The 13,107-nt window shown below is 42.2% G+C and overlaps 1 protein-coding gene across 2 annotated transcripts in view; it reads left to right on the top strand.

Moving 5' to 3' along the window:
* Window positions 1-13,107, top strand: part of ATRN (attractin) — a 159,740-nt gene that overhangs the window by 54,776 nt on the left and 91,857 nt on the right. For both annotated transcript variants that reach the window (XM_075499466.1, XM_075499468.1), the window contains exons 8-12: window positions 2,103-2,346; window positions 3,812-3,995; window positions 6,099-6,253; window positions 10,801-10,885; window positions 12,499-12,719. In XM_075499466.1, the coding sequence (XP_075355581.1) occupies window positions 2,103-2,346; window positions 3,812-3,995; window positions 6,099-6,253; window positions 10,801-10,885; window positions 12,499-12,719 (889 nt within the window). The remainder of the gene's footprint in view (window positions 1-2,102; window positions 2,347-3,811; window positions 3,996-6,098; window positions 6,254-10,800; window positions 10,886-12,498; window positions 12,720-13,107) is intronic.

The raw sequence follows: 13,107 nt of genomic DNA, 5'->3' as shown, positions 1-13,107 counted from the left end.
TTTCTCCTTCAAAGGCTTGTCCATGGATGTCCCAGTCTGTGTAATTGTACTCCAGGGAGTCCTTGGGCTGGTATCTGAAGAAGTCTGTAGTTCCTTTGCTTGTGTGTTTCTTCTTTGCCCTTTTCTCAGAGATTTTAAGGCTGGCTGAGGTCAGCGAGTCCATTATTTTCTTCTTACTGTCTGTGCTTACAAGACATGCCTGACAGCTAGAGTTTGCTGGAGTTCAGCTGGTTCCCCAACTGCCTTTTGTGTAGACCACATACATATTTTGATGAGCTGCGTTGTCCGAGGCACCAAAGCAGAGCTGGTGAATTAGGGATTTTTGGAGCCTGCTCTGCTTCTGCAGTAGACCCGTGAATCTCTTCTTCCAGCATCTGAAACGGCAAGTGGATTTGACTGTTCTTACCTCATTTCTCACCTGCGTGCCTTGCTGTGGATGCAGGCCACGTGAGAGCTGAATGGCAAAGTCTTTGAAAAGGAAATGAGCTAATCCTTTACTGACCTTTGGGTTTTGAATGTTAATTAGCTCATCACAGTGCAAGCCTGTATAAAGCATAATTATAAACACTTGAAAAACTCCACACAGCACTGTTCACAAACAGAACACTTGAAAAACATGAGAGGGATGGAAATTCCGACCTGCGACAGCTCGATGCACATCCTGCAAATAACTGTTCAAAACTAGGGTACTATCCAAAAGAAGGATCACGTCCAGAGAAGGGCAGTGAAGCTGGGGAAGGGTCTGGAGCACAAGGCTGATGAGGAGCGGCTGAGGGACCTGGGGTTGTTCAGCCTGGAGAAAAGGAGGCTGAGGGGAGACCTCATCGCTCTCTGCAACTGCCTGAAAGGAGGGTGTAGAGAGGTGGGGGTCGGTCTCTTCTCCCAGGCAACAAGTGATAGGACGAGAGGAAATGGCCTCTAGTTGCACCAGGGGAGGTTTAGACTGGATATTAGGAAATTTTTCTTCACTGAAAGGGTTATCAAGCATTGGAACAGGCTGCCCAGGGGAGTGGTGGAGTCACCATCCCTGGAGGTATGTAAAAGCCGTGTAGATGTGGCGCTTAGGGACATGGTTTAGTGGTGGACTTGGTGTGCTAGGTTAATGATTGGACCTGATGATCTTAAGGGTCTTTTCCATCCTAAATGATTCTGATGCTACGATAAATGGGTTTACCATCAGTGACGCACAGTGGTTCTCAGGAATTTCCCAAGAAGCACCAGCTGTAGTAGAGAATTTCCCTTTCCAAGGTTACCGCCTTGTCAGTAGGGAAACAGGGCTCTACTACACACTTTGGTGGATTCATGACTGACCCTGAGATGCCTGGAGAAACCCACAAAGGAAACTGGACAGAGTTTTGGAACTTAGCTCTTACAGGATGATTAATAAAACCCTGTCTAACTATCCTGGCTCCCTTCCTTCCAAAGGGTCCTCATTTTTTGTCAGTGCATTAACTTGGAAGACAAAGCTTTTAGTGTACAGACACAGAGGAGTTTCCACCATAACTGCCTTTCTTCCCAGCTATCTTCTGCTGTTTGCATTTGCAAGCTATGGGAGGGATTAAGCTTGCTTATTAAATCACCTGTCTTCAGGTGCTTAACTTTGGGTGCCTTTGGGAGCTTCTAAGCTCCATTTATAGTGAAAACAGACGTAGTCACTACAGGTAGTGAAGTCTGGAGAGCAAGTCGGCTCACCCAGAAGTAGGCGCACCTTCCCTGCTTTGGATCAGTTGAATTTTTCTCCAGGCTCCACTATATTTTGTATACATATATTTAGACACTCAGCTAGCATACAGGCACCTAAATTTTGATGTCTGTCTTCTGAAGGTCAATCCTGCCCCACGTACCCCTTCTCCTCTGTACCCTGATGGAGAGTGAATTGTGTGTGTTGAAGGTGTTTTGACATTATGGACTTGGGTACAAACCCTGGCAGTCGTGGTTGCTTTCATATCAAATGTGACTGGTGAAGGAGATACGTTTCTCCTTGAGAGAGGAGAAAAGCTTAGGCTGGGAGAAGATAAAATATAACAACTTCATTACCTACATAGTAGCTGTTTCCTAAATGCCAAACTCGTTGGCCTCATTTTAAATCTAACTTCTTTCAGGATGATATATACATGTATGGTGGAAAAATAGATGCGACTGGGAACGTGACCAGCCAGCTGTGGGTGTTCCACATTCCCACCCAGACCTGGGCTCAAGCGACGCTGAAAGCCAAGGAGCAGTACGCTGTTGTTGGCCACTCGGCACACATCGTCACCCTGCAAGACGGCAGCGCGGTCATGCTTGTCATCTTTGGGCACTGCCCTCTTTACGGGTATATCAGCAACGTCCAGGAATACAACCTGGGTGAGTGGGGCCCTACCTACCGTTGGCTTCAATTTTAACAGCTGGTTTGAAAATTATTTAAATGATCCATATTCATATAGCAAAACAAGGATGGATACGTTCTTCTCCTTCTATTTGTATTTACGAGAAGTTCACAGCCATGTGCCTCCAGCTTTATACAGCTTGTTAGGTCCCAAAGACCAAAAAGCTGTAATTGAGGGACAAAGCAGGATTACTGTGGGATAACTTAAATTAATTTTCCTCTCTCCCTCTGACAAAGCAAACACTTTTGAAGGTTTTTTTTTTTTGTATCCTGCGAATACCAGAATGGCTGTAACAATTCAGACCAAGTATCCACTTGACCTGATACCCATGTCTCCAGTAGTGGCGATTAGCAAATGCTTAGGGGAACAGGGAATGACTTTCTGGACTTCCATTTGCCCCATATCTCTGGGAGTAGTCCAGACTCTGACTTTAGGATCTGAGATTTCCAGTATCATCAGTGGAGAAGTGTAGGAAGCTCTCCAGATGAACTGAAATGCTTCCTAACTTAGCTGCTCTGAAATGGCTCTCTGGAGGCATGTCCCTTGCTCCCCTGATCAGGTAGAGAACATAATTAAGCACAGGAAGTTGACAACGTGAATGTGCTGGTTATTGTCAGAAATAGTGGCCCTGTCTGCACTTTTTGACCTGTTATCCTTGTCCTTTAGTCATCCTGATCCAAAGCATCTACTGGAGCCTACTCTGGTTCACTGGTGTCCACGAGCGAGCTTTCTTCTCTAGGAGAAAGCTAGAGAAAGCCAGGGTGCGTGGGGCAGTGGTTTGGTTTTCTACTGTTCTGTTTTTCCCACGTGTGATCCTGCAGACTATTCAATTCCTTTGCCTTTTGAGTGCCTGATCTGCCCTGGAGTTAGGAAGCCTGTGTAAGGTTTCATTCTGCACTTGCTACAGAGATTTGGTGTGTAATTTAGCATTTTTGTTTCAGCTCCCATTATATTATGTCTAGAGTGCTTCAAACCAATGTTATTTTAGTGAGTGAGATACAGGACCATTAATCACATATTAGTTTTTAACTGCAGTGTTCTTCACAGTCATACTTAACTTGGCTTCAGTGTCTGGCTTTATATACATATAAAATAAAAGTGCTCTTGGGTACCATTCCAAATCGAGCCATGGTGCTGGCATTTTCATGTCATTGAGATGCAGTATATTATGTCTGTAGTTTTTATCTCTCATTTACTTAGCTTGTCTGCAAAATGTAATAAATGACTGTACAAGAGAAGTTTCTGGTCTAATTAACAATACTTGACAATACTTCTTGACAACAAACTCCTTGAAGGAGAATATTTTTGGATATGAAGTGATAGAGACAGTGTCTAGATCTGAGTCAAGGGAAACTCAATTTGTTTCACCACCAGATTTGTTGATAAGTTATTAACGGCGATAGATTAACCACGTTTTGTCACTCACATTTTTCATTTCTCAGCCACAAATACATGGAACATTTTACAGACGAGCGGAGCTTTGGTGCAAGGAGGTTATGGTCACAGTAGTGTTTATGATCCAAATACAAGATCGATTTATATCCATGGAGGTTACAAAGCATTCAGTGCCAACAAATACAGGCTAGCAGATGACTTGTACAAATATGAAGTCGATTCCCGTATGTGGTAAGTAGTTCTTCTTCCTGTATAGCACCCTGTCATTTTTGTTTGTAGTGGACAAGAGGATGGGGTATTTGATAAGGGTACAGTAGTACGTAGTTACCTGCATTCAGGATAGATAGTGTACTCTTGTATCTGTTATTTTTATGTCCCTTTATGAATAGAGAATCATATAATCACATATAATCAAGGCTGTGAACGAGCCAAAAAATCCATTTTAATCTATCGTTGCATTAAAGCTGAAAAGAAAAATATTTGATGGGATTTTCCTGCCAGCAGTACAGACTGTGCATATGAGTGCAGTTACTGCAGTCAAGTGAGTGATAATTCATTCTGCAGTTAAGACTGCAAAAGAAATTCCATTATAACCCCATTTTCTTCTGGCTCTGTAACTGCTTGAAACGTTCATTTCTTAAGCTGAAATCTTCTGTGATTTGTTTCTGCCCAAAGGTGAGCTTTATTTAAAAGCTAGAGCAGAACTTCACAACTTTGACCTATAGAGGTGAAATAAATTTTCCTCTATTTTGTGTTTTTCTTAAAGTTGTTTTTAAAGGCTCCTGAAAAAAAGGAGACTGTCTTTTGAATTAACACATGTAAATTTGAGTCACCGTATCACCTTTTTTTGAGAGTTTAAAATAGCTTGTATTTCTGCAACAACTGTTCGTGAGTCTATGCTGATGAGTAAAGTAACTAGTGACTAATTTCCAAAAGCCTTCCTTCCTGCTCCCTTGGACGTGCGGTGATAACCACGCTTCCTTTCTTGGTTCATTTGATCCTCCACTTCAGCCGTGGAGCAGGCAGATCTGACTGAATAAGCAGAAAATGTCACAAATGTGACAATATTCTTCCGAACTGCTGCAGCACCGACTTCCTTTCGTCGCATTTATTTTGTCAGTCCGGAGAGGACTGTCAGAGCAGGCGAGCAGTCGCCTTGCAGTGAGGCGGGTAGCAGTGTCTGCTCATCTTTAGCTATACTTCTTTTGGTGCCATCGACTTCTTTTTTTTTTTTTGTTCTTTGGTAATTTAGGCCCTCCCTCCCGTCCTGTGATTTCATGGAAGGGCAAAAAAGCAGTCCCCTGATCTTTATTTTGGTTGGACTCGATGATCTTAAAGGTCTTTTCCAACCTATAGATTCTGTGATTCTGTGAGTGTGTTTCTCCCCGTGTTCCCTCCTGTGTTTCGACTGGCAGCTTCGCAGTCTAATGCCCTAGCCCTGGCAGGGACGGAGTAATGCTCGGAAAGCCCCCGTGTGCTGCGATACCGCTGCTCGTGCGTTAGGAACGGGTCCCTGGTCCAGGTCATTGATACACCATTTGCTGAATATTTCGTTGTGAAAGCCTGGGCTTCAGTGCAAGCTGCGTTTGGGATGCTGCTGCTCTGCAGACCCGGTGTGACAGCCCGCAAACGGTGACACCGCCGCCTGCGACGCAGATGGGGCCGCGTCAGGGTTCTCCTGCAATCCCACCCTCTCAAAATAGTAGGGCAGTTCTACAAAGGGTGACCCTGTGTGTGCAGTGCCGTTAATCGTGCTGATTAAAAGGGAGGTCAGTGGTGAATATGATTAATGCTTCCCATGATTTAGTCATGGATGGGGCGTTGAGTTTTGCGGCGGGCCTCCGTTAGCAGCAGCTGCATAGATTTCCTTAAAATAGGTTTGTTAGTTTTGAGCAAGAGATGATGCCCAGTTTGAAAGAATTCTTTAGGTTGCTATAAAATCAGAGTTACTATAAAATACAGGAGTCCTCCCAGGCAGAGTCCGTATCAGCAGGTTTAGCTGACTGTGCTCAAAAGCCCAGTTAGTGTGAAAACTTGATAATCCCTAGGGGAGGAATTGATGATTTTAAGATCCATAGCTTTGGAAAGAGGCTTTCATAGATATATTTCTCCTATAAATTGGCAAGCAGATGGGAAGATGAGAGAATGAAATTACAGGAGGAATTGAACAGTCTGGAAAGGAAGTTGTTAAATATCTCATTAGGAAAAGTATTTAAATACTAACCCCCACTCCTCCATACACCCCGAAACCTCCTTCAGCTTGGATTTGTGGATTGTTTTGTCTTTGCCAGGTACTAATCAGTTTCATTAATACATATATTTTTATTTCTGAAGGACGATTCTTAAAGACAGTAAATTTTTTCGCTACTTGCACACGGCTGTGATAATGAGCGGAACCATGCTGGTGTTCGGAGGAAACACGCACAACGACACCTCCATGAGCCACGGCGCGAAGTGCTTTTCTTCAGATTTTATGGCGTATGATATTGGTAAGTTCTTGCAGAAATAATAATTAAAAAATTCTTGGATATTCAAAAAGAGCTGTCTTCAAGAGGACTAATTTACATGCTGGGTATATTATACCAAATGCTGTTAAGCGTACTGCAGGAGAATGTGTAATCAGGAGAGGCTCACTTAGCTTGCTAGACATTACCAAGCAAATGAGCTGGTGCAGTGATTTCTAGGCAAATACAGCAGCAGTTATTTGGTCAACAGTTTATACACAACCTTGGGCATTAAAAATTATTTCCTTAAACAGAAAGCATATTGTTCTGCCGTCTCAGCCATAAAGCTGTCCTGATATTTTGAGTGTGTTTTAACCTGTGTTTTATCAAAAATGCAGGCTGTTAGGACAGTTATAAGCACTGGACGCTGCTGGAGCTCAACTTGCACGTTGCACGCTCTTGTTTTAAGTGCAGGCTGGCTGACTTGTTTGGCTGTGCTGTTTGTAATGTCAGTTTGTTTATAGGTACGCTTTATGAGCATAAATATCCCCATAAGCACTATTTAACAATAAAGCCAAACGATTAGATTTTATTTGGAAGGATTGGGTTTTGCGGAGTTGGAATAGCCAGAAGAGGGCAGCATTTATTTGGGAATTTGAAGTCCAGAGACGATGCATTTAAGAAGAAAAGAAAAGAAGAAATTATAATAAAAGAAGGTGCGTGCACACCCAGATAATTCACGCTGAAGAAAACCACCGTTCTGTACTCGTATCACATTCTACCTTCTGCTCTCAGAATTCCTTAAATGGGGGCTCTCGTGATCGATTCCCCGAAATAACCTTGTAAACCTGAATTCTCGGAGTGACTGTCCGCTGAGATGTCACTCCAGGTTTGTGAAAGGAATATGCAAGCAAATGGATTCCTTTCAGCAGCAGGGTTTGGCATCCTTGTGCCGTTTTGCTGTCTGTTACAGGGATCATTCTCTTCTGCTTCCTGTGATTTCAAGCCACATCCCTGTGGAATTTAGTGTGTGCTCCTAACTAGCTTTATTTTGAGTTTTTTTGTGGAGAATTAAAACAAGGTATTTCGACGTTCACGGACAGAGTAATTTTTTTAAACTTTGATAGCAATAGTGATAGATTTTTCTTGCTACATTTTGCTATCTTCCCTGACCCATTGAACTATTAGGTGTAAAACACAAATTGCATTAATTTGACAAAATATGAAAAATAATGTTCATTTTGATTCAGTTTAGTTAACGGGTGGGTTCCTGTTACATAAAATAAGCGTTGTAGTCAACTTGCCCAGTCCTTACCAGTTTTACACTGAGAATTAGAGCTTGCATTGATTGGACTTCACGTGACGGGGATGAGAGGTGTTCTGGTGCTCTTGGGTACCCTCATTCCTTGGGGCAGAGACTCGCAGGCTGGAAAGAACAGCTATTTTTCAGAAAAAAAGACCATTTTTTCTTTTCTTTTCATGGCAGGGCACCTTTCTTTGCATGATTTGCCTTATCCCATTGGACCAGGAGCACTCCCAGGAATACATTAGGGTGCTGGCTGTTCCTCAGTGTCACAGCAGAAAACCTACTTGGTGGCTCTTCATGCACAATCTCTGCAGTAATTATATTGATTATGTTCATGTTGGTCTCCATGGGAATAAGCCCATATACTGTGGGGAAGCATTGCAAATGTCAAAGACCGTTGTGGCCATGCCACCGCAGATGGATACGGCTATCACCTCTTTAATATTAACATGCTTATGTGTTTGTTATCTATCCCCTGATCCTCCCACGGCTCAAGCTACCCAGGAGAAAACCAAGCAGCAAGGTCAATTGATACTGAGCGCCTTCAGAGGAGAGCCTTAGTAATTGGCTATCTTACTCCCTACTTTTATAGTATGCTATCTGGCTAATTTGCTCGTTTTTAACATCTTGTTGATGAAGGTAATATCTTAGCGATCAGAGGGATGGTTGGAATACTGGAGAAAACTGAAATTAAAATGCAGTCTGAAATAAAGGCTTCAAAAACAGGTCTTCTCTTTAACCTTTGCCATTAAAACTTATTTCTGCAGTAACTCATTTTATTTACCTCGTCAAATTTTTCTGTTTTTCTCTCCTCAAATTTCGAAGTAATCAGACCACATGCACTGAGTGTCATGAGGACGTATTATCTTCTTTTTTTGTGTGTGTGTGTGTGTAGGATGCAAACAGATGTCACTGAGATGTGTGCTGAGATTCTCTGAAGGTTTGGCAGATTAGGTAGATCTGAGAATGCACTAATGCTTCTCATCCTTTTATCCTCCACTTGACCAGGTTGGGGCTTATTCAATCCAAATTGTCCAGGCGATGCCCAGTTTTGGACGGTTTCAGGATAGCAGTCCAGCTGCCTGTGTGCACGTGCATTTCTTGTTGCTTCTCAGGACAAGCTTTTGGATTGTGTTGGCGTTCAGGTTGCGTGAGCTCTTGGGTAGAGCAGTCTGACAGTATTTGTCCTACGTTCTGCATGCTGCAATGAGTAGTTAGCACTTCCTATCCCCAAAGTTGGTCTCTCTGGCCTCTATTGAAGAGTTTCCTGCTCTGCAGCAGTTTTGTCTCTGGGTGGACAAATGCCTCACTTGAATCCTCTACCTCCTCCTCTCAACAATTCATAGCAGCAAAGGAGCCACGTGTGAGTTGCAGCCCTTCCATCGCTGTATGTTCATCTCCGGGAGTGACAAGGCAAGGGTTGTGCTTTCCGAAGGGTCACGTCCCTTGCGTACGGGATGTGTCTAAAGCAAGAATAGAAACCTCACAGGCAGACTGTCTCAAAATGCAGTTACTGTGGTTTAAGTAACCATTCTTTTTCATTTCTAAATAACTTTTAACTTTATTTTTTTTTTAATTGGCATGAAATACTCATGTAAAGGCTATACTCATATAATGATCTTTTCTCCCCACAGGAGAGAAATTAAAACTCTTCCATTTACCCCATCAAAAATTCGGTTCTGATGGCAAACATAGAAAGAGGCCTGATGTTTTCATAGCATATGTGTTCTATTTGAATAGTATATTTACTAAATCCTGTGCGTTGTAAGTTTTAGGCTTGGCTTAACTCACGAGTCAGGAAGGAGAGGATTCTTTGTATTTTCAGAATCATTCATTTTTTCCAATACTTGATCTTCAGTTAAAGATGGGAAAGAAGCTTAGAAAGCAAAACATTCCAGGCCTTCTATTAATCTAGAAAAATATGTTTCTTGGCCTCACATAACTCACAACTTACTGGATAAAAAATTGCAAATTGCTGTCCAATTTTGCTGAAATCTCCTGTTAAAAATTGGAACCATGCATGCTTGTCTCGGGAGTGATGCTGGGCTAGGTTAAGTTCTTTGAAAATTGAGCAAATGACATTTAAAAATAAGCTTCAAAATAATGATTTATCAAAGTATTAAATCCAACCGACTGGGTCCTATGTCTTTTATTTATCGGCACTCTTGAACAAAAGTTTCTGCGGGAGCAGAGGTTAGGATCAGTTGTTTTACCCAACAGTTCTCCAATTAAATTTGGTAAAGAATTAGTAAGGTTGTTTTCTTTGCCCTCTCAGTTTATCTACGTACTAGCTTGGGTTTGTGGACGTTTTTCTCTTTTCAGAGGCTCAGTCCATGGCACAACAGTTTTATTTTGTATTAAAGAATCTGCAAATATTTGAGGGCTCTGTAGATCTTTACAGCAGATTGACTTTTCTGTCTTAATTGCATAAATTGCATACAACTGCCTCTGGGACGTTAGCCCCCAAGGTGATCCCATTCACTTTGCGAAGTTTAAGTGATACGAATGGGACTGACTTCTCCTGCTTTTGTTCCTTTGATTGCTCAGTGGGTTATATGTTTCTTAGGTTGTTTTTTTCATGCTGCCTAAAGGAAGAAATTACCTGAGAAACCGAGTAAAAAATGAAGCAGAACTTATAAGTGTTATGCTAATAGAAAAAGATGGAATAAACTCACATTATATTAAAAGAGAAAAACAACCACAAATCCTTAAGCTATGATGAGTGAAAAATATTTTTTAAAAACATGGATATCTACCCTCTAGGAACATAATTGCAATGGGGGGGGGGAGGTGTGGAATAAGATAAGCTTCTGTTCTCAGTGATACTGGTTTGGGGCAAAACTGCAAATAATTCACATATCAACAGGTAAAAACTGAACTGGTTATGCAGTGAAAAATTCCACTAGTAAAGGAGGAAAAGCAACCCAAGCCACCGCCATTTAATTACACGTGATTGCCAAAAAGCTAATAACCCCTTCGACGCAATTCCCTGAAACTTTCCTTTTTCAGGAACTGCTTAGATGATGGAGCAGAGCCATTACATCCTTCCTTTCCCTTTTTGTCATACCAGTCTTAAATCTATGTCTTAAATCTTGCAGAAGAAGATAATGCAGCGCTTTCGTGAGCTGCCCTGTTTCAGTGGAGATTGGCCTTTTGGCGGTGGGTGGAACGGTCTCTCTATAGTTACTAAAGTACTTGGGGGTCTTTTAGGAAGAAGCGTTCTACTTAAGCTGAATCATTAATTAAACTGAGGAATTTTTCTGAAATGAGCTTTCCTTAATCCTAGCTTGCGATCGGTGGTCTGTTCTTCCTCGCCCGGATCTCCATCACGATGTGAACAGGTTTGGACATTCTGCCGTGCTGTACAACAGGTAAGGTTACAAACAAGCTGGGGGGTGTTGGCATTTTTCATACCTCAATAAACGTATACATGTAGACGAGTAACACTGAGACCAGAGGGTTGAGGTTCTGTTGCAAACCTCTCAAAGTTCTCAGATCTTCACTCTTGTAACGTCTTCAGTATCCACCTGTCCCTATCAGCCTTTCTTTCTCACTGGACTAAACTGTCTCAGCTCACTTAGTTCTTTCAAAAATTTGGGTTTTTTTTTCATATTTCTATTCCTTTTTCTTATTTATAGATGTATTTATCTTTCTTATTTATTTCATAATTTCATAATTTCATTTATTTCATATTTCTATTTCTTCTTTAGCCGCACTCACAACTTTCGTCTCCGAATCGTACTTTCCCTCATGGTTTCTAAATTTGTCCGTGTTTCAGTTTACAGAGCTCATCCTCTGTGGCTCTTATTTACGTTCACACGATGTACAGTATTTAGGTGAAATCATAGGTGAGATTTCTGCTGTTAAGCATGACATCACTGCAATATCTGTGCTTTTAGGTGAAAGTCTGTTACTGTATTTGAGTCTGCGGAACCAAGTTTGAGAAATGGTATTTCTTAGGAGTCTTTCGTTCTGGTCCCTTTATCCTTTGAGGATACTTTCTGTAAATCAGTAACATTATTTAAAGCTCAGTTTAAGCCAGGCAGATAACTGTCACTGCCTTGAAAAGTGCTTCTAGATACTTTTTTTGGTCTCTAAAATCTCGCTCACTATCTGTTTGTTTCAGCCTATACTGAATACCAGCTGTGCATTTGCTGCCACGAAGGGCATTTAAGCCTATGCTTTTGTTCTTTCCTAAAATAGGATGAAAATCATATTAAAACTACTTACTATTCAACCAAAACTTTTATTCAGTTGCATTCACTCTTCTTCACTGTCTTTTTAAATGTACAGTTACAAACATGGATGCACAGGGTTTTTTGAGTGACATTTTTGTGTAACTAATGAAATTTGATGTTTTGCCTGAAGCAGTTGTGATACTAAAGAAGGTTCAACAAAACAGCACCCCCGACACCCCCCTCCAAATATTATTTTGGTTTGGGTGGGTTTTTTTTTTTTTTAGGTGACACAACAACTCTTTGCTCAGTTGCTAACAGCCATGAAAATAACTGTGGTTTTGTCACAGCGGTGTAGCAAGATGTGACAACACTGAATTGTTTTGTCACAGTTTCTGAACGCTGGTTTAATGGTGTGATACCGCGTCCCCGATTTTTAGCCTTCCTCCCTCTCTTGCCACTGTTCTTTACAGGAGGATCCCACATTTCTGCAGCGTTTCACGTATAGTCACGTTGATCAGGTGTCACCCAGAATTTTGGCTGAAGGGGAAGGTCGGTCCGTGACCTCGGAATGGTTTCACTTTGTCTCAACACCCATGTGTTGAGATTCTTTGGCTTCTCTGAAACAGTGGAACTTGACTGACCTTTTCTTTAATGCCTTCCTTAACCAAGAGCTATTTATTTGGATTTATACATGCTGGAATGTAATAAAACACCTTGCTCACACCTTGAATCACATTGACTTGCGGCAGTGCGTGGTCTATAAACGCAGGCACAAATATTTCTCTCATTACTTACATTTTGTCTAGCACCATGTATGTATTTGGAGGCTTCAACAGCCTCCTCCTGAGTGACATACTGAAGTACACACCCGAGAGATGTGAAGCTTTTGACAACGAAACGGCCTGCTTGCGAGCGGGTCCTGGCGTCAGATGCGTGTGGGCTGCCGCCCCTCCTCGCTGCGTCCCCTGGGAAATGGCGACGGTAGAGCAGCAGCAAAAGGTCTTTGAAGACTGTCCTCCCAAGCCAGGTGTGTGTCGCGTTCTTTCCGTTTCCCTTTCCAAAAGGCATGTAGGGTCTTTTTCTTTCCCAAATTCTGTCTTGCGTTAGTTGTATGCCATTATCAGATCAAGTTTAAGACGGGGGGGCTGTAGTTCTGCTTCCGTAAGTGCCCTGGGAGACCTTCCTCTGACCAAGTGGCTGCAGTGGCTTGGAGATGTTTCCACCTCTCCTTCCCCCTTGAAGCTGCTTGCTCATTAGATTTTTTTTTTTTTTCCTACCGTACTGCTTGTACTTACTTTCCTATCCCAAGCAGACATCACCAGTCAGGAATCAGGCCTGGACCATTGCTCTGTAGATGTTTGCTCCAAGAACTGACCTTGTGAGAGCCAGCAACTAGCTGATGAGCACCACGGGGC

Source organism: Mycteria americana, chromosome 4 (genome assembly GCF_035582795.1).
Source record: "Mycteria americana isolate JAX WOST 10 ecotype Jacksonville Zoo and Gardens chromosome 4, USCA_MyAme_1.0, whole genome shotgun sequence".
NCBI classification, from domain to species: Eukaryota; Metazoa; Chordata; class Aves; order Ciconiiformes; family Ciconiidae; genus Mycteria; species Mycteria americana.
The sequence above is the reverse complement of the archived record's forward strand: the minus strand, read 5'-3'. Positions and strand labels throughout refer to the sequence as shown.